The 20,600-nt window shown below is 42.3% G+C and overlaps 1 protein-coding gene across 1 annotated transcript in view; it reads right to left on the minus strand.

The window, feature by feature from the left end:
- LOC111073295 (mushroom body large-type Kenyon cell-specific protein 1) overlaps window positions 1-18,988 on the minus strand; it is a 65,606-nt gene extending 46,618 nt beyond the window's left edge. Inside the window, exons 1-2 of the mRNA XM_022365562.2 lie at window positions 18,732-18,988; window positions 6,726-6,849 (exon numbers count right to left, since the gene is read on the minus strand). Coding sequence (XP_022221254.2) covers window positions 6,726-6,819 — 94 coding nt within the window. The 5' untranslated portion in view covers window positions 6,820-6,849; window positions 18,732-18,988. The remainder of the gene's footprint in view (window positions 1-6,725; window positions 6,850-18,731) is intronic.
- Between the last annotated feature and the right edge of the window lie 1,612 nt (window positions 18,989-20,600).

The following is a 20,600-nucleotide window of genomic DNA, read 5'->3' on the forward strand; positions in this document are numbered from 1 at the left end:
TCGAGGTGCCTTGTGCTAGGTGTCCTTCCGGTTCCGATGGATTGTTGATGTGGTTACTCTCTTTACAGCTGCCTGCCTTGAGGGGGCAGCTTCTCTTCAGATTTCTTCTACTGGGGTTTATTTTATTAAAGATTCTTCCCCCTCTTTCTAGGGTTCCTTTTTTAAGGTTCTTTCCTTATAAAAGTTTTTACTGTAAAGAGTGTCTCTCCTGTTCAGTTTACATCTTTTAATGCTCGTTTTCTAATGTTGAATTCCTTCCGTTTAAGGTTCCTTCTCTGGAAAACGTCTTCGATTTGTTATTTTCGGGTTATTTTCGTTGCCGAATTATCGTTGTCGTCCTGCTGGTGGCTGCTGCCAAACTCACTTGTTGCACAATGCCAAACGAATGCCGACGCCAATATCGTGCACCCTTGTGCCACACAGCGCAATAGTTGTGCAGTCGCTGTCGCCGTCGCAGCTGGCGTTGCAGCCAGCGCTGCGCTGCCCAACTACTACAACAAATTCGACAAAAATGTGTGATACACCCACCAAACTATTGCCAGGACCCAAAAGCTGGCAGCAGGCAGCAGGAGAAGGAGAAGGAGAAAGAGCCAGGAGCCGTAGCCAGCCAACCGAGTGCAGCCAAATGTTGCTGCAAGAACTCAAACTGGAGACTCCGAACCCATTCCCAGGTTCCAGCCAAATGCTATTCAAACACACACACACACACACACACATAAACACAGCGAGAGGGAGTGAGAGAGCGAGAAAGAGAGAGCGAGGGAAGGGGGCTGCCACCACCTTGCAACAACAACTACCGAAAGCACAGGACGCCAAAGTGGGCGGTGGGCGGTGGGGGTGGGACGTCAACGAAGTGACGAAACTTTTTTCGAGCACACGAAACTTTTTCAGCACGAAAATCAAATGCAGCAAAAAAGCAGAAGCAGCAGCACCAGCAGCAGCAGCAGAGAGCAGGAGCCGAGAGCAGCGCAGTCCGCAGCGCAGAGCGCAGCCGAAACTCAAACTGAGACTCAGACTCAGAGACGGTTCTATGCTGCAACACAGCCCACCCACCCTTCCACCCACCAACCACCCTCCCCACTTACTATGCAACGCTCCACGTTCTAGCCACCACTCGCCCATTCCCCGGCCATGGCAGCAGCGTTGACTGTTTTTCCCATTTTTATTTTTGCCATTTTGTTTTTGTGTGTTTTGCTGTTTTGCCTTCACCTCCTCCACACACACACACACACTCATATAGTACCACAAGCTAACACACACACACACACATACATATACATATATATATATAAATATACATACACACACATATAATGTGAAATTTTTTTACGTAGTGCATTTTGCCCAATGTCCTTAGCGCCATATTGGCGCGCTTTGGCTGGTGGCTCCTCCTTACACTGCCACTGCCAACTACGACTACCTCTCAGACCCTAACCTGCCACCCGCACCCCCCGTCCACCTCCACCACCCTCTTTCGCATTAACTTTGTGCTTTTTCGTGCTTCCGCTTCATTTTTCTTCTTGCGCAAATACAAAAAAAAACACCCATAAATAGGGAAAAAATTCAGAAGAATAAAAACAGTGTGTCCCTTGCATCTTGTGCACGAAAGGTGTGCAAATGGGGGAGAGCAGGACATTGTCCCGTCGATACCTTGTGACCTCCCCGCAAAAAATTCCCAATCAAACCCAAACCCCAAGGTCCACCTCGAAGCTTCCTGACTTCCTGGCCAGAAGCCCCTGCTGGACCCCGGGTGACCAGCAGCAGCAGCAGGAGCAGCATCTCCATGCAAAGGAAATGCAATAAAAAAAAATCAAAGAAAAGAACAAAAAAAAATTCGAAATGTAAGGGAAAGGATGAAAGGAAACGGGCTAAAGGCAACCAACCAAAAAATCTATTTTCCAATTTCTGTGCACCCAGGAAACAGAAAACCCCGAACGAAAGGCGGAAAGGAACTGCACCAAACTAGCTCTGTCTCGCTTATTCTTCTAGCAACACCACACCACCCCACCCCACACCATTCCTCTTTCTCTTTCGCTCTGTCACTATGTCACTGTCTCTGTTTCTGTCTCACCCACTTGTGGCGCTTCCACCCACCCACACACACACACACACACACACACACACACACACACATACATACATACAAAGAATTTGGCTGCCCCACACGAAGGACGATGACGGCGCCAAGCGATTCCTTCGGCGCTCTCAGCGTCATCGTTGGCCCAACAACAACAGGAGAAAGAAGAAGGAGAAGGAAGAGCTGCAGCAGCTGCAGTGAGGAAGTGGAGAAAACTCGTAAAAATGTAACCTAAAAACCGCCAGAAAAAATTCTACGTTATATGGGGGCCCCACCGTTCCCACTACCAGAAAGGAAAAGCGAACGCAGGAAAAAAAAATAGTGGTAGTAGTAGTTCTCTCGGCTGGAAAGTAGGTGGAGTGCTTATTGCGTAGGATAGGATTGGGTTTGACTGTGGGTTAGCATTTTGGGTGGCATTTGGGGGGGCTGCAGCGTCGTCGGCGACGTCGTCGTTGTCGTTGTCGTTGTCGTCCTGTCCTCGGCCTCGTCCTCAGCTTGTTGCATCCTTCTGGCTGGCTTGTGGGCGCATAAAAATGTCTTCTTACAGCCAAAGACGATGGGTAGAAGTAGAACCCTGAGGGGTGGTGAAGAGGAAGAGAGGAGGAGGAGAAGAGAGAAGGCCAACGCCGACAGCGGCGCCTGCAACGCTTTTCTCTCCTTCTTTTTGTTCTGGTAATCGAAAGATGCGTTTGGCAAAGTGGGGGATAGTTTCGTGAATGGTGGTGGGGGTGGGGTTCTGGAATAGTTCGGGGAGTGGGTGGCCGGATAAAGTACAGGCGATACATAGAACAATGCAGAGTGCAAATAAAGCGAGAGAGAGAGAGAGAGAGAGAGAGAGAGAGCGAAGGAAAGACAGAGTGTGGGAATGGCCCACAATATTACCCAACACCTGCTGCTTCTTAAAACACACCCACACACACACTCACATTCTGACACTTTCCCTCTCTTTCTCTAGCAAATCTCTCTCTCTCTCTTTTCTTTGCTAGGAAAAAATTGTTCTGCTTTGTGAGTGTGTTTAAGTAAATCCTGTTGCTTTTGGCTCATTCCATCTCTTTTCTCCTGCTATATATTCTAGACTTTTCCCTCTCTTTTTTTCTATTTATTTAATTCTTTTTTTTTCTGTAAATAAAGGCAAGGGAAAAGTTTGGCTTTTTAATATGTTTACACCCCCCAATCGGACTGAGCGGTGGCTGCGGGGTGGGTGGGCCAGTAATATAAGGAATGGGTTGGGGAGTGCAAAGCAAAATAAAATAAAAACTGAGACGCTGGCGCCGCGGCTGTCCATGCAACAAGTTAAAGCTCAGCGAGGAAAACTTTCTGCACCAGAAAAATATGTACAGGAAAATACTTGTTGAAGCTTCAAATTTCAGTCGGTGCAATATTCCAAAGAATTCCAAAGGATTTTATTAGTGAATATGAAGAAATAATTTCTGACATGGAAAAAAGTTTTCATTCTACCCAAGAAATATATGAATATAATATTATTTTCTCTACTAAAAGTTAAATTGAGGAAAAAATAATTTCGCTTGAGACAGAATTCCACTGAATGGAAAATATCCAACGCATTCGGGTACTATTCAAGTCTTTCTTAAATAGAGATGGTAAGTATATATTTCCCTGCTTACTTTAATGAACTTCTTAGATTTACAAACAATTCGCATTAGATATTTCTGTGTGCATAACTTTCTTAATTGAAAGTGTTTAAAGTTTTCATGACTTTTGTTTACTGCCAGTCCATTTAGTGCTATAGATTTTAGATAGCTCCAACTAACTTTAAAAACTCTGCAATTGTGGGGGTGTACATCCATAAATCATTTACAGCCCTACAATTACTAACACTAACACTCCCATTCAAACTCATTTTGTTCAAATTTCTTTAACCACAAATGTTCTTCCTGCACAGCCACAATCCACAAGCCCAACGACATCTTATATAATTTGGTTAGTGTAATCCCCATTCATTCCGATGGCACTCTGGCACTATACCAATTCCGTATACGTATGTATACCGTATACCCATCTGTGGCCACCGAGCCACCTGAATCCACAAGTGGTGGGGCGTGGGTCGGGCTACCATTACAATCAAATGAGACTCCACCACTGATTCACTGATTGAGCCATTTCCAGCACCCGGAGAACAACAGGCAGTTGTGGGGGCAACAGGCAACAGAGCCATGCAACAGGCAAGATTTGCCATCAACACTATCCCCCCGCAGACTTAAGGCCACAGTTCTCTTACCTTCTCGTGCCGCTCACACCTTTCCCTTCCAGCTCGAGCACCTCGCCCCGAACCCCGATTCCTGGGCCAACCAGCGACTGCCTGGCGTCGTCCTCGTCGTCGTCTCTGTCTTCTTCTTCGACTTCGATCAACCAAAAACACGAGCCAGCCAGCCAGCAAGAGAGAGAGAGGGAGAGGGAGAGAATGAGCAAAATAAGGGGGGTCCTGGCAAGCGAAAAAAAAGCAAATGAAGAGCAGAAAAAAAGGAGCACAAAAAACAGAAAAGAAATGCAGGAAAATTCGTTCGTTTGGGCCACGGCGACGAAAATCGGCCACAAAAACAGGCAACATCAGGGGACGAGGAAAGAGGACGATGGCTAAATCGCTTGCTCCTCGTTGGCTCCTCGATTCGGGTTCGGCTCTCTGACTCGGTTCGGGCTGTGAGTGCCACATGCCACACTGCTGCCGCCACCGTCGCTGCCACTGCCACTGCGTCGACTGCTGCTCCTTCCTGCCTTTTCGGCTTTCGGCAACTGAGGCGGCAAAACGCATTCGGCACTCATCGTCTGCAATTTTTATATTGTGCAATATATTTCGTAGGGATACACTAACCCTCTAAACCCCACTGCTCCGCCCCCACCCCCTTCACCAACCATGAGCATGTGTGTGTGTGCGTGTGCTTAAGTGTGCTTCGTTATCTCCAACAGAGCACTTCGTTTTGGGAACACACACACACAGAGAAAGAGACCACCCCAACCCTCCCACTGCAGTTGGCCAGAGCTAACCCGAAACCCATACCCTAGCCCCCAAAAAGGGGGACACAAAAACCCCAACCACCGAACCAGCCAAAGCTGGAGCGAGAGCAGCCCAAAAGCCAGACACCGTGCTGGATATTCTCTGTACCCTGTAGCTGTAGGTGCAAGGGTATACTGGTCCTGGTGCAGGTAAGTGACATAAGAAAGGGTGTTTACATTCCCCAATCAGAGCTAAATTAAATCATATAAATCTAAATAAAGTTTAAAATTATTTCCAGTAGAGGGTATTCTTTGGTCGAATACTTTTTGAGGGTTTATTTTTTATTTTTTCTTGCTTCTTCTTTCCCATTTTGCAGCTTCGTGCAACGACGACGACGACGATGACGCCGCCTGCACCCACCTCAAACTCGAGAGCCAACAAAAATTGTCACTGGAAAAATGTGCTAAGGGTTTTTGTTGGGCGGGGGTTAGAGGAAGCATTGGAAAGAAGCGCTGTCTCAGTGTGTGTGTGTGTGTGTGTCTGAACCTGCGTGTGTATGTGTGTGTGTGTGTGTGTGAGAATGTCAACTAGAAACAAGGACGATAAGCATTATGGAGCGCATTGAGGAAGTAATTGAGTGCACGAGACAGGGACGCAGGGCAAGGACGTGTTGGCTGTGTGGGTGGGATGTGTGGGGTGGCTTGGATGAAAGGCGGAAAAAAATATGTATATAGAGGCGCGTTTATATATGTATTTATAAAGGTTTCTGTGTGGGTGTGTATATATACACAGATACGAAATTCCGCCCACCCCACTTTATAGCAACAAAAGGCATTTAACATTTTAATGCTGCCAGGATGAGGATGGGGTGCGGTGGGTCTAGGGGACAGAAGATTGGGGATTGGGAAGGCAAGCAACGTGCTAAACGTGCTCAAAAACCGAAATGAGTATTTTTCAGCGAAAAGGATAAGGCCCAGTCAGGTTGAGGACACCCGACAGAGAGAACGGAGAGAGAGAGAAGAATAACTAAAACGCAGTAGTACCTAAAGGCGAAAAAAATATGCAATTTATGTTAATTTTTCTTGGTGTTTGCTTTGGTTTGGCGCAGGGATCGGGTGTCTTTTGGAGCACGGTTTTTTTTTTGTTATTTTTCAACGTAAAACATATGGCCAGGACTCGATGTTGATTAGGTCCTGGATAAAGTCAATTTCCCTCAAACAAACTGCCACACAGCCACACAACTGCCCGGCTGCCAATTTGTGTGCAGTCCAGACGCACTTCATTTACCATTTACACGGACAAATCCCATTTGCGACCTTAATACTTAAGGAAGGATGGAAACCAGGAAGCAGAAGAGCACAAATAAGACGAAAAAAAAAGAGATGGGAGTAGAAGTCGCTGTATATGTAGGTATATACATATATAAAAGTTGTGAATGTCTGTGCACAAAAATTATTGAGTTTAATGGGGGTAGATTTTCATTGAGCTTTAAAATAATTTTAATTGGATTGAATGGGTATATGGTATGGAAAATGTCTATATAGGTAAGCGATACAATACTAGTTCAAGAAGTTAGACAGCGGTAGAATGCGATTACGGATTACTATCCTCTAGGATAGCACGGAGTTCCTTAATTATTGGTAAAATTTGTTTGTTTGTTTTTATTTTCTATGGGTAAAGCCAATAGACACTCACCGACAATGTGCAGCATATCCTTGGACCACTTGGATAGCTCCCGCTTGATGAGCCGCCGCTCCTGCAGACATCTGGCAAACGAGCAGTCCGCCATATTGGCTATCAATTTCAAACACAACTGTACCTGCAACAAGAACTCAATAGAATTAGCTGGAAACGACACATACAAACATACAAATAAAGGCAAACAAATTTCCCCAATGGAATTGAAAATGAGTGTTAATTTATTAAATCTATAATGCGCCATATAAAATTTCATTTATTGCTGTTGTTTTTGTTGTTGCTGCATTTTCGAGCGCTTGCAAAAAACAACAAAAAATAAATGATTAAACGAGTTTTGTTTCAAGGTTATCGCGAAAACACACAAACACACAAACACAACACACACACACACAAAAACCTGTTGCACTTTATATTTTTTAGTAGTTTTTGTTGTTGCTGTTTATTATTTCATATGCTGCAAAAATGTATTTATTTTTTCTTGATTTTGTTTCTGCGGCTATCATTGCTGTTGTTGTTGTTGTTGCAGTTGCATTCCAGCTTAGAGTAGTTCTAGTTGTTGCTGTTGTTTTTGTGGTTGTTGTATTTTGTGGTTTTTTGTTTTTGTTTTTTAGTTGTAGCTGTGGGGCTTTTACTATTCGGGCAGCTACCAGTTTTTGATATTTCCTAGTTCCAACTGACAGACAGTGCGTGTCAAAACTGTAGGGGTAGATGGGATCTGTTTTGGCTTGCATTTCGATAATGTCGGTGTTAATTTCCACTCTATAACTGAACCAATTTAAAAAAAGTTCTCATACATTAAAAAATTAATGAATAGTGAATAGAATCGATAAGTTTTATCTGATATTTGTACCTATGTACATATGTTCAATTTACTATCCCAAAGAGATCAGAGTACACTGTCAATCATGTGACGCACTGTACTGCACGCTCTGGCGGGGCAGGCAACAATATTTCTTGCTACTTAAGCTGTCTATTACATTAATTTATTCAAATGTCGTTTGTCGCTGTGTTGTCGTTTTGCATTAAATTAGTTTTGTTTTTGATTATTAAAAAGTCAATTGCGAAACGTGTTTGGGTTTTCAGACTGCATTTGGCTAATTCGTTGAATGCCCCTACAACCAATTGAACGGCAATAAAAAATTAAATGGAATCCAATTTTTTTTTTTTGGGTTAATTTCTGTCCAGGGAAAGCCCTCTCTGAGGATTGCATTCAGAGTTTTCCCAACATATAATTGGTTGTTGAGAGATGATTAATGATTGTTTGGACGGGATATAATTGTACTCTCGTTCTCTTTTCCACTTTTCCACTTTTGCCATTTGTATTTCCTTTTCTGTTTCGATTTCCCTACCTACCCATGACAGCCACTAAATTTTCATGGTGGATATTTGCCTACCCCGAAAACATAAGAACCGGCTAGACCAGCCCAATCCCAATCCCTGCCTCCTCCTATTGCTGGAAATTACAAAGAACAGCGCAAAGTCAGTGGAAAATGTAATTGAGATTCTAATATCAGATAGCAGATATGCTGATGCTGAGGCTTACATGGGGCCTGGCCTGCCACTTGTCGGTGCGGAGGTAAAAACTGGTAGCCCAAAGAGAGTTTTCAAGATGTTTACGCTGATGAAAAATTACTCCAGCCTGCCACTGCCACAGGCCACAGGCCATAGAGCTGGGCTGGCGTGCAGTAGCCACTTTGTGGGCGTGTCAACGAAGCACGAGGCAGCAGCAAAAGTTTGCAGTTGCAGCCATGGCAGTGGCAGTGGCAGTGGCAGCCAACTGATGATGGACGTTGATTATGATGGACGTTGCCGGCCTACCAAGAAGAACAACCAGAACCAGAAGCTGCCAGCCATGAGTAGAGCAATTTGCCAACAGAAAAATCAAATATGGGTGGAATGATGGTAGGAAGAGGATGACGATGACTACAAGGAGATTGAGCGATTCTTAGGGCCCTGCCCCAAACGCCTTCTTTTTGGTATTATTTTAAGTAATTTTCTAATTAAAATTAAATCAAGTTTCCCACTTGAGGAAATGGACTCCAAAACATTCTGCCCATCCTCTGATACATTTCACAAGCAAACAGGTTGAGTCTGGTGACTTGGAGATACCTATCGATTCTGACAGGAAAGGAAAGAGCTTCCTTTTGCCTGATATACCCTTGAACTTTATAAATAAAATGAAAAAATATGCAAAGTCAATGCTTATTTTGAGCTCTGCTGTGTGGCATGAGCTCTGTGGCTTCCTGCCTTGCCAGTCAGAAACAGAGGAACGACACACACACACACATATGTACGTGTTACAGATAAAAAAAAAAAGGCAGAGGGAATTCATTTAATCGAAAGCTTGTTATAATAAATGCCACAAGTATCTGTTGGCTGTCGTTATGTGAGTGCATACGAGTATTTGTATCTGTATCGCTTGCTCACTCCATCGCGCAGGCATTTGATTTCATAAATAAAACAAAATATCAAGGCCACCCTCTGCCAGATCGTAGAAACTCGTAGCCATATATAATAGATATCCATCCATATATACTATATGGAGATGTTGGAATATATAGAATAGAAAAATCACACAAAAAATGGCAGCAATTGATTGGCCGTGCGGTGTGTGGCCAAAGGTAGAGCTCAAAATGTTGTCTAGAGCAAAACGAGTTAATATCTTTGGATTCAGATTTGTATTGGATCGGATTGGATAATATGTGTTCTCTCTGGGCACAAAGTGCATTTTGGCTAACCAGTTTCCAGCTGGCGGCTATTGCTTTTCATTAGCTCAAAGTTAAAGTTGAGACTTTGGGCCAAATTACAAGCCGAGTTTTTGTGGCCAATGTTAGGGCCTTGAAACGGTTTTGATTGTTGCCAATCAAAGCTCAAGCTCTGGATGGATGCCATTATTACATTATGGATATGCATTAATGTTTCGCTTTTTGTTATTCTAAATACTCAATTTGCATAGCAATTCTTTACACAGTTATATGTATTCATATTCATATTCATATTCAATCACTCGATTCATTTGCTTATTCATTTACAAAGGCGGAAATGGACGCTTTCAATTCGTTTCAATTCGCCCCCAAAGTGTTCTCATAATTTTATTAATTAATTACTTTGCCTGTTTTTTTATTTTGCTTTTTTTTTAGATAGACTCACTTTCTAGCAAATTAGTTTACGGATTTATCCGCTGATTGCATGATCTTTTTATTGAGCTGTTGTGTGTGATCGACCTTCGGTTGTCGCCGTGCATGGTAAATTGTGTTTTAATTCAAGTGTTTTAATTTGTTCGAATATGTTAATTTCAGCAGTAATTTGAATAAATGAAATATGTTGCAAATGTAGATTGTAGTTTAGCATTAGGAAGTAGCTGGATATTAATTCGATTGGGTAAATATATAAATGGGCAAATCCAAAGCGTCTGAAAATTCCTGGGAATATCAACAATTTCTGTATTCAGTCTCCCATTTTAAATTTCCATTTTCAAGGTTTTTTCTATTTGGGTGTAATTATATAGGAAGCCGTACGTGCTGTAAAAAGAGTAAATAGTTTTATGGTCTCTTTGGCGTATGAGTAATATTTACATTTACAAACTTCCATATTGTTTATCTATATCTTTATGCCACATATCCGCTGTGGCTGAGATTTATCTTGCCCTGAAGCCGACATCTCCGTCGTCTTAAAGATCATTAGCCATTATTTGTAGTTTGTGCAACAATGACAACTCTCACCTGTTGTCTGTTGGCAGTAGTTGCCGCGGGCGTGCGCAACAAGTAAAGGCAGTCAGCAAGAGCAACTAAACCAAGAAGAGCACGCGCCACAACAGCAGCAACAACAACACTGGCAACAGCAACAACAACACAATGACAGGAAGATCGAAAACGAAACCAAAGTTACTGGCTGACTGGCGGGCTTGGCTTACTGGCTGGTTAACGTTAACTGGCCAACAGGCCTGCCGCTGCTGCTGATGGTGGCTCAGTTACAGTAACACACATTTTCCAGTTGCTTTTTAAGTTGTTGCTGTGGCTGCTGGTGCTGTTGGCCATTGTATGCAGTCAAGCGCATTTCCATTTCTAACGTTGATCAGCGATCTGCGCGCTGCAGCCACGACAACAACAGCCACGACTGAGTGAGGCTGGTGGTAAGGTCGAGCCTGCCTCTGTTCATGGCCCAGCTCACCTACAAACAAACAACAAAACGACAAGTAGAAAGGCTCTAGGCGACTATTGCGACTTTGGAGTATCCATTAGTCAAACAGTTCCTAGCAACAGGGTACATAACTCTATCTAAGGCGAGTCTTCTTATATAGGAAATTTTTAACAAAAAACATTGATATACCTGACACATACTACCATCATGCTTCCATATCTTTTACGATTACGGGGTAGCAAAAAAACCAAAACAAACAACTCCACAGCGGAGAGACAAGTTTTGAGGCAACATTGGTGCGCTGCGCTTGAGAGTCTTGTGCCATTGGACTTGCTCTTGGCTTGGTTTTGGCTCTGGCCATTGGCTGATTTATTGCCCATATGCATTGGCCGGTCCATGATGCCAGGCCACCTCTGCCATTGCTCTTGACCCCAATGAATGCGGGTGGAGGGGGCCAATGCCTCTAGCTAGTGCATCTAGCACCCAAAAGTGCCAAAAACTTAATTTCCTGTGAAATATCCCTGACGCACACGAAAACAAAAGAGGAGCAGCAGGAGCAGGAGCAGCCTGGCAGGCATCCTGGTGCTAACATTGATTGCATAAAGGAAAGGACTAGACAGGGAACTGTTTTTAAATCGAATAATGAATCAACAACAGGGAACGAACAATGGGTGTGCTCCTGTCTCTATGGCTCTGTGTCTCTGTGGGTGAAATGAAGTTTAATGCCGCTCAAGGATGCTAAATGTGGCATGTCGAAATGTGTGTTGTCTGTTGTCTGCTGTCTGCTCTATTTGTGCTTTATATTTGTATTTGTGTGGCACTATTTGGCTTGCGGCATTGTCTGTGTCTGTGTCCCTCTGTGTATGTTTACACACACACACACACACAGAAACATAACTGTTGCATGCTCCGACAGGAGTCGGAGTGGGCCAAGAGCCACCACCACAGTAGCCAGCTACTACTACTGAATGTGGCACATTTTCGACATGTTTTGTTGAGCATTTTGGCAGCAGCTACAGTTACAGCAACGACACTATCTGGCAGCTCCTCGTTGCCCGTTACAATCGTGCAGGAAATGTGCAAAATAATGTTACGAAACTTTTTCGTTGCAATATGCGCAACAGGAGGCAACAGCAGCGTCAGCAGCAACAGGAGGAGCAACAGGAGGGAGCAACATCAGCAGCGGCACCAACAGGAGAAGGAGGAGCACCTCCAGCCAACTGAAAGCCAGGATGAAGGAGAAGAAGGCGACAGCAGCGATTGTGGCAGCAGAAGTTACCAATACAAATGCACAGATAAACGCTGGCAGAGAACTCCCCCACCAAACCCAGCAACCCACTCTAACCCTCTAGCCCATCCCCTACACAGCATACCCCACTCCCTCCCACAGCCCACACTACTTTTGGACCATGTTTTTTGCTCTGACTTTGTTTTTTGGCTGCTGTTCCGTTTCTCTGCTTCTACCATTGGATGGGGTGGTTGATTGGGCTGAGGAAGGCCACCCCAACCGCCTCTCCCGCTCCTCCTCATATACCACCTCCTTCTACTCCTCCCCCGTTCTGGAATTCATTTCATTTTATTTAGTTTGGTCTTTCCACTACCTCTCTTTTTCGCTCACTCTCTCTCTCTCTCTCTCCACCATATTTTTTTTGTTGCACTATATATTTGGGTACAACGACTTGTTGCTTTGTCTCTGTATGTGTGTGGCACTATGGGTGTGGCACACAACTGCTGCATGCTGCTGCACACACACACACACACACAGTCGTAGCCATGTGTTACGTATACGACCTGTGTGTACCACATTGAGTGTCATACTCGTATGTGCAAGCATGTTTTATGATGTCAGTTTTGGGTTTTATTAAAACTGCTCGCAGATATATGGGATGCCTCTCTCTGGTGCCTCTTCCTGGTCCTGGCCCTTGCTGTTGGCTAAATGCAGATGGAAATACGCTTTTTTCATAAATATATGAGCAGGTCAAATGCATCATCACATTAGCTTACCGTTGATGCCAGAAAGGTTTAAGGTGTTGCCCGATGCTGCTCGTACTTAAATTTTGAATGTTAAATGTTGATGTTGCTTTAGACTAGCGGAATCTATAATCTGTAACAATTAAAGCAACAAATACTCGTACCTTTTAACACTAGTTGGTGGGCATATTTTATTCCCATATACTTCACAGTTTTTAACATTCGGTTTGCAAGCATTCGGTCCCAGTCCTACCATATTGCTCTTATTATTATATTAGTTTTAATAAAAATATTCCTCTGTTTTTAAATTTGTACCAAATCTTCCAAGCATTTATTCCTATTTCGCATGTACTGTTGTTTGCTACACTTAATGTTTTCCAACTGCTCTTCTTATCCCTCCCTCCCACTGGTTCATATGCTGCCTCCTTCCACCATTTTGGCTCCTCGGCTCTTATCAATAGCGAAAATTTCTTTGGGGTTCGGCTACAGCAGGCAGACTGCAGTGCCGCTGCCGCTTACAAATTGGGGTCACCTTCAAAATTATCAAATTTCGCCCGAAATGATTAACTCGACAAACACAAAAATGCCCAGCCTTCCTTCTCCGCTCCCTCTCCATCTACCGCTCTACCCATTCGTCTCGAATTATATAAAGAATAAAAGGCAGCAACAATAAAAACATGCACTTTTCCCGAGCAAAAACCTTATCTTTGTTACACAAAAAAAAATGAAAAAAATTGGAAAAAAATACAGCAAGGCAGCGATGTTGTTGTTGATGATGATGATGAATTTGCCCTGATTTCGACACAAAAAAAATCAGCGAAAAAAAAAGAGGGAAGAAGAAAACTATACAAACTGCAATAGGCGTGAGAGGAAAGGCAATAGAAAAAAGAGCAAAAAGGGGAATAGAAACAAAAATTAGATAAGACGAAATTGAGTCGAGAGCCGACAAAGCAGCCAGAAAACTGTTGCAGGCAATTCGCAAAAAAACCGAAACAAAAACAAATGGAAAAAACGAAAAAAAAACAAAAAAAAACAAATGAAAATTCCTAAGAAGAAGAACAGCAGCAGAAGCAGCAACAATTGAAAATGATAGAATTGAGAACAGATTCGAGAGCGAAGCTTGAGATACTCTTAAAAACAGATCTTTACTTTTGGAACTATATGCATATGTATGTATATCTGCATGTGTATATAGAGACATCAAGAAATTACAACTAGTAAAGCTAGACACCTGTAGATTCTGGGAAAATGAGCAGGAAATATCTGAACATATCCTATCCCAGCCTGTCAAAGCATGGATGATGGAAATATGCTTAGGAAAAAGGTTTCATCCAATAGAAATACATATTACTACTGATTTAAATTAAATAAACATGAACTTTTGTTTTGCCAAACAATTGAAAAATATGCATATGATGCTTCCTCTGTATAAAAATCATAATACCCTTTGACGAAAAAGAACAGTCACAGCAACAACAAAAATTATGAACAATGCAGCAAAGTGCAGCGCGCGTGTGTGGCCTCGCTGATAAAGGGGGGAAGAGCGGGGAAAATATTCTTCTTTTTTTTTTGCCAGCAGTTGTCTAAATAACAGCGAAACGTCCGACGACGACGATGCCAGAAAGCAAACGAACTAAATTGCTACAAAAAAGCAACAAAAAAATGTACAAAAAACCAGCAAAAAAAATGCAACAGCAACAACAACAAAAACAAAGAGAATAGAAAAAAATATACGAAAAACGTAACAAAAATCAATTGTCGCAAAACCAAATGTCAATACAAGTGGCCCTGTGTTGCCCTCTCTGTCTTTTCAGCTATCACTCTCTCTCGCCCTCTCTTTTTTTTAGGTATGTCTATCTCTTTTTGTTATTGTCGAGTGTGTGCATCGTCGAAATTCAGGCGCAATTGAATATATTCGTACATTTTTTAACTGTGTGGAAATCAAGAGAGCCATGCTGGAAAATTTAACAATAATGGAAAAGAATAACTGAAATAATAAAAATAATTGAAAATTTGTGAGAAATTTACATTCTAGAATACGAGAATTGAAAAATAAAATATCTACACCATTCAAAGAATAAAACTATATATTTGGTAACCTTCTAAAAACAATACGTGGATAGCGTTAAAAACTTAATTTGTATGTATGGATATTTAGAGCTCTTTAAGCTCAGTTTAGTTATATTAAGCCTTTATAATCCTTTATTATTCTATAAGCTCGCCTATTTCGACATCGTCTTGTATCAGATGGCACACCTATTTTACTTATGTACATATGTATGTACTAATATGTATGTACATATGTATCTTATGCAACAAGAAGACGCTATTGCTCAGTTTTTTTTTTTTCGTCCAACAGCAGTAAATGTTGACTAAATGTCGAAATTCAACCAAACAATAAAAAGTTTCATCAAAAATATAAAGAGAAGCACCATGTTTGTTTTCAGCCAATGGCAAATCAAATACTCGTAAAAAAAAAAGTTATCGGCAAAATACGTAATAAAAGAATAAAAGCAAAACAAAAACTTAAATGCAAAGTATAAATATAAATTGTGAAAATATTTGTCGCGCTTTTTGTGTTGTCTTCTATTATTATTATTATTGCATTTTTTTGTGAGAACAGTTGGATTGATATTTGCCAATGTTGTTGCTGTTTTTTTTTTGTTACTGTATTTGACTAGTTTTTTGTGTGTAGAATTTCGTTTCGTTGGCTGTGAAAAAGGTGATAAGCTCAAGGACAATACGGCAGCTTTTGGCATTGCTGTACGAGCAGCACAGCACTCGCCTAAAAATTGTTTGTTCAATTGTGTTGATGCATATGGAAAATATCGATTTTGTTTTTGGACAACACAATGCGGGGGAATGCCAATCCAAATGAAATAAATAGTTGTGCGGGAATTAGCTGTCGCTATGAGGGTCATCCGATTGAGTCCAGCCCCGAGAATCTTATAGAAATTCCCAATTCGATTCCCTACTTCAATTAAGCTACAAAGCTGCACTTCATTTCTTGCATATATGTGTCCTCATCCCTATCCTTTAGTGACTCCTCAACTAAATCTTTATTCGTAGCCCCAACAAATCCTCATTTGAAACCGCCACTGTGCCCCGCACCTGTTGCACCACTGGCGAAGAATTCTTGGTATCTGTGGGTTATGCAAAACGGTGGGGATTTTCTCAACGTGTAGAAGCTATGGGAGCTGTAGTGACATGGCCAAAGTTAAATTAAAACCCATTTTTTTCCCCCGCTTTCTTCTCTTTCTGCTTCTCTCCTCGCCACTCCGCTCAATCCCAGTGGCAGACACGCCTTCTATGTGGCAGCGGAGCGAGGCAGAGCCCAATCCCAAAACCAATCCCCACTCTCCCTAGCTAAAAACAACAACTGCCTGTTGCACTTGGTTATGTACTTGAGGGGGCACTTTCCAGTGCACTTCCAGGGGCCGCCTCACCCTCTACCACCCACCGAACTATATAATGGCGAAAGAGAGAACGAAGAGGAGAACAAAAAAAAACTGTGGGTAAGAAGTAAAAATACGACAAAAAAAAGGGGTACAAAAAAACTAGAGCCTCCCAATTGGGCGACCCTCCCGAGCAACAGTTTATTTATTTTTTGTTGGATTTTTTCCATGGGCAAGAGAGGCGAAACGATTCTGGTGAGAGAAGTTTTCTTTGAGCAATTCGTGAAATATTTTTCTAGCACTCAAGGAATTAACTAAATTGTATTTAAATAGCTTTTAAATAGCATTAATATTATAAAATACACCTAAAAATTTTATAGAAAATCAGTCTGAATATCATTCAAAAATTCTGAATTCCTATCAAATATCAACTTTTTTTTATGGAGCATCCGATTCCCAGTTTAGAGATAGGGAATAATTTTCCAACGCTTTCAGAATTTTCAATGTTCCGCTCAAACATATGAAAATCGATTAGAATTCAGAGATTGTCGGATTCGCAGAATTTCATGCTTATATTTGCCTTTGAATGAATCAGTCTGAATCGAAGTCTAGGTCCAACCCTTGCCCCTTAAATGTGTGTGACTCATTCAGCGATAAATCCATGTGGCGGGTACAACGACTACTGCCCGACTTCTCAGTGGTGGCAACTTGTTGCTGTTTCTGCCGCTTGTTGCAACATCTAATGCAATCCGAAAACGAACAATGGCAATGCCAAATGCAAATGCATGTGGCAAATGCAACAGCAGTCGCTTCCTTTTGTCTGAAGGAGGAACAAGAGAGAGAGAGAGAGCAGAGCAGAGTAGGCATATATGCAACACAGACGCTGTTGCAACGGCCGCTGCTGCTGCAGTCGCTGCCTTGTGTTGATGGTCAAGGTCATGAACCTGTTCCAATAACTCGTTTCTTACGTGCCACAAGCGCTACACACACACACACACTGATGCAGAGACAGAGAGTGAGAGAGAGAGGCAGTGAGACATAGACTGGTAGCCAGATGATTGTATGTTGCATGCTGCATGCTGTCTCTCTAATGCTAATCCTGCCAGCTTTTCATGCCACCTTTGAGGAGGGGCCTGGCATGGGGCAACAACAGCATGACTAATGGGCCTCAGAAGCCGGGTGCCGGCTGCCGCCTGTCGACTGCCAGGGATCTCTCTCTGCACAAATCAATTTGAGAACATGAAATTAAATTGCAATCCATCTGAGGCGAGGATGCAGTGCCTGCCACAACTTAAAGCTGGAAAAGTTATTGTGGCGATGCAATGCGGAAGGAAAGAGCTCAAGGACAACGCGTGTGACACAAATGAAAAGAAAATTGCACGACAACGCGTGGGTGTTTGCCAGTCTGCCCCTCTTTTGCCCTCTTCTGCCCCTCTCTCTGCCACAGTGTATGATTCATTTTCTTATTTTTGCTGCCGCATAGCTGTCTCCATAAATCTGCCGCAAATGAATTATTCGAAATCAAATGCATTTTGTGCACAAAGCGAATCCATTTTGTGCCGCAAAACAAAAGCCACGCCACAGAAAACAGAAAAAACGTTTTCCGTCTGTCAACTGGAAATTAGAAGCGCATTAATTAGACATTTTTATTGTTATTCAGCTGCATCTGAAAGATTTTTACTTTCCATTCAATTTATATTTACGCATTAATTGCTAATAAAGATTTCCGGGAATTTTCACATCAAAAAGCTCGACAAAAAAGCTGGCGTTCAATGCCCACTGTGCGCGTGTGTATGTAAATATGATTTGAGTCGATTCTATAGGGGATAGTGGCAGTCATATGGGGCACTTGTTGGGTTTCAGCATGCATTTGTTGTGGCTTTTCCTCGGTTTGGGATACTACTTTTTGGGATACATTTTGTTTAGATTCGTGTTGGGGTAAAGACAAACTAATTATTTATGTATGTCTAAAATATTCACTTTAGAAAGAGTATAAAAATGAGGGGCAATCTCTCAAGAGCGCTGAAAAATGTAAGTATACAATAAGCGTATGTTTCTTCCCTAAAGTGTAAATTTCAACAATAATTTATACAGGTGATGAGTAATCTATAACTAAAAATATAGAATCCCTTGGCACTTTTGAAATACATGTAAAATGCTCATGCTCAATAAGTATGATGAATCATTTGAGTACACAGAACCTATCCCACAAAAGTTCGTGAACACGTGAATAGAGAACTTAAACCGTATATATCAGTTTGTGTAAACGCTGACCAATTATAGTCCGAAAGTATGATGCAGATCGAAAGTATCTAACATCGAAGCAACAGAAATGAAAGCGAGCCCCCCTCGAACACCATTTCTTATCACAAGTACTGTCTCCCAATTTTTGGAAGGTGACAGAGAGACTTTAAAATACAATTGGTTATTTTCAAAGTATTCATTTAAAATAATTGAATTAAATTTAAAAAATAATGTGCCTTTTGACTGGACTTACTTTTTTTATTGCAGTCCCCCCTGTACTTATTTTTATCCTTAAGATTGGTTTTAACAAATTATGTGTTTTTTTTTTAAGTTTAAAGTGTCGTATTCTTAAATATTTTCTTCTCCCTTTTATTATTTTATTTTGTTTTAATTGTAGAAATGTTTTTTTTTTTGTGTATGTCACAGCACTTTTTGTATGATCTTTTCAGCAAATTTAAGGCAGAGATTAAAGAAGTTGTTTCGACTTAATTTTTTTATTTTTGTTGTATTATTTATTGTAATATTTATTGCTAAAAAGAAGATCGAAAAATCTCAACAAAATTTTTTTCACTCCTTCTGGTTCTTTTTTTTTTATTCTTATTGCGTTTCTTCCTCTTACTATTCTATTTCTTCTTATTCTTCCTGTACGAATTGTTGTTATTTGTTTTCAAAATGGAATGGGAAGCACATGTACAGTGGCTGCATGTGCGTGTGCATGTTACATGCGTGTCTGTACAAAAGTGTGTGTTTTTGCAAGAAGAAGCATAGCAGTGCAACAGCAACAAAAACAAAAACAGTAAGAAGAACAAGAACAACAGTAAGAAGAGCTAGAAAACATCTCAGTAAACGCTGACGCCGACTGCACTGCTCTCAGTCAGCCACCTCTGCCTCCCTCTGCCCGCTTACAACAACAGCAAGAGCAGCACAAGAACAACGAACCGAAGGCAGAAGCGAGACGCGAGTGGAGCGTACCGAAGCGAACCGTTCGAAACGAGCGACAATAAAGCAAGCGGACTGACTGCATCCAGCTGAGCTGCTCGCGGAGTGCAGTGCCAGGCAGGAGCGGAGCAGCAGAGCATTTGGTGTCGCTTGACGCTGCTGCACTTGAGAATGAGAATGAGTGCAGCAGCAGCAGTAGCAACAGCGCCCCTCTCACACACAGACTGATACACTGAGGGCTTTTTTTTTGCACTGCTCAAAAATGCATTGAGTGAGTGAGAAAACAAGAGAATGACAGCGAAAGAGAGACACACACCAGCCGGATGACTGTCACAGTGCATGTGTATTGGTGCGCTTCATTCATGGCAGCCGGCAAAAAAACGTTAAAAGCGAAATTGGTTAACATAGAAAGAGCAGAGAGAGAGAACAAAACACCGCAAAGCACAAAAAAAAAAAGAAAATGGTGGCCAAGAAGCGTTGACGGACGGCTCTCCTCCTGGCTTGGCTTGAGTGAGAGAGCGGATTGAGTGATTCTTTGTGGCGGGGAAGGCCAGCAGAACAGTGTAGTTTTTTAATTGCACTGCTCACGCACACTAAGAAACTAGCACGCAAACACACACGCACACACACTTATACAAGGAGAGCGAAGAACTGCAGCACGCTTATCTCTGCTCTTGCTCTCAGCCGACTGCGTTTCTCTCTTTTAAGAATCACTCGGCTCTCACACTATTTTTTACATATATATATTTTCTTTCGTAGAGTGCAGTTTTGTTCTCGAATTTGTACAATTTTTTGCGGGTTTTTTTTTGTGAATTTCGATTTTTAAGCAGCGACGCAAACAAGTTCGCAACCGAAACCGAGACGATAGCGCTTTGTTCCAGCACTGGAGACGCTCACTCGCACTCACCGCTCGAAATGCAACTGGCGGCGGACCGGGCCGGGCCGGGCCCCGAACCGAGCCGATCCGAGCCGGACCAGGGCCAGGGAGAGACCCAGACCAGAGACCCAGAGACCAGGCCGCACCGGACGGGGGCGATGCAACGGGCTACCGTTGCACATGCACTTTTCTTGTTGCTTTCGATTTCGGTGTAGTTTTTTGTTTATTTTTTTCGTTGCGAATGTCGAGTGCGAGAGCGAACCGAAATTATAATAATTCGAACGACTTTGTTGGCGAAGGGAAGGG

Source organism: Drosophila obscura, unplaced genomic scaffold, assembly GCF_018151105.1.
Source record: "Drosophila obscura isolate BZ-5 IFL unplaced genomic scaffold, ASM1815110v1 contig_150, whole genome shotgun sequence".
In the NCBI taxonomy this organism is placed as follows: domain Eukaryota; kingdom Metazoa; phylum Arthropoda; class Insecta; order Diptera; family Drosophilidae; genus Drosophila; species Drosophila obscura.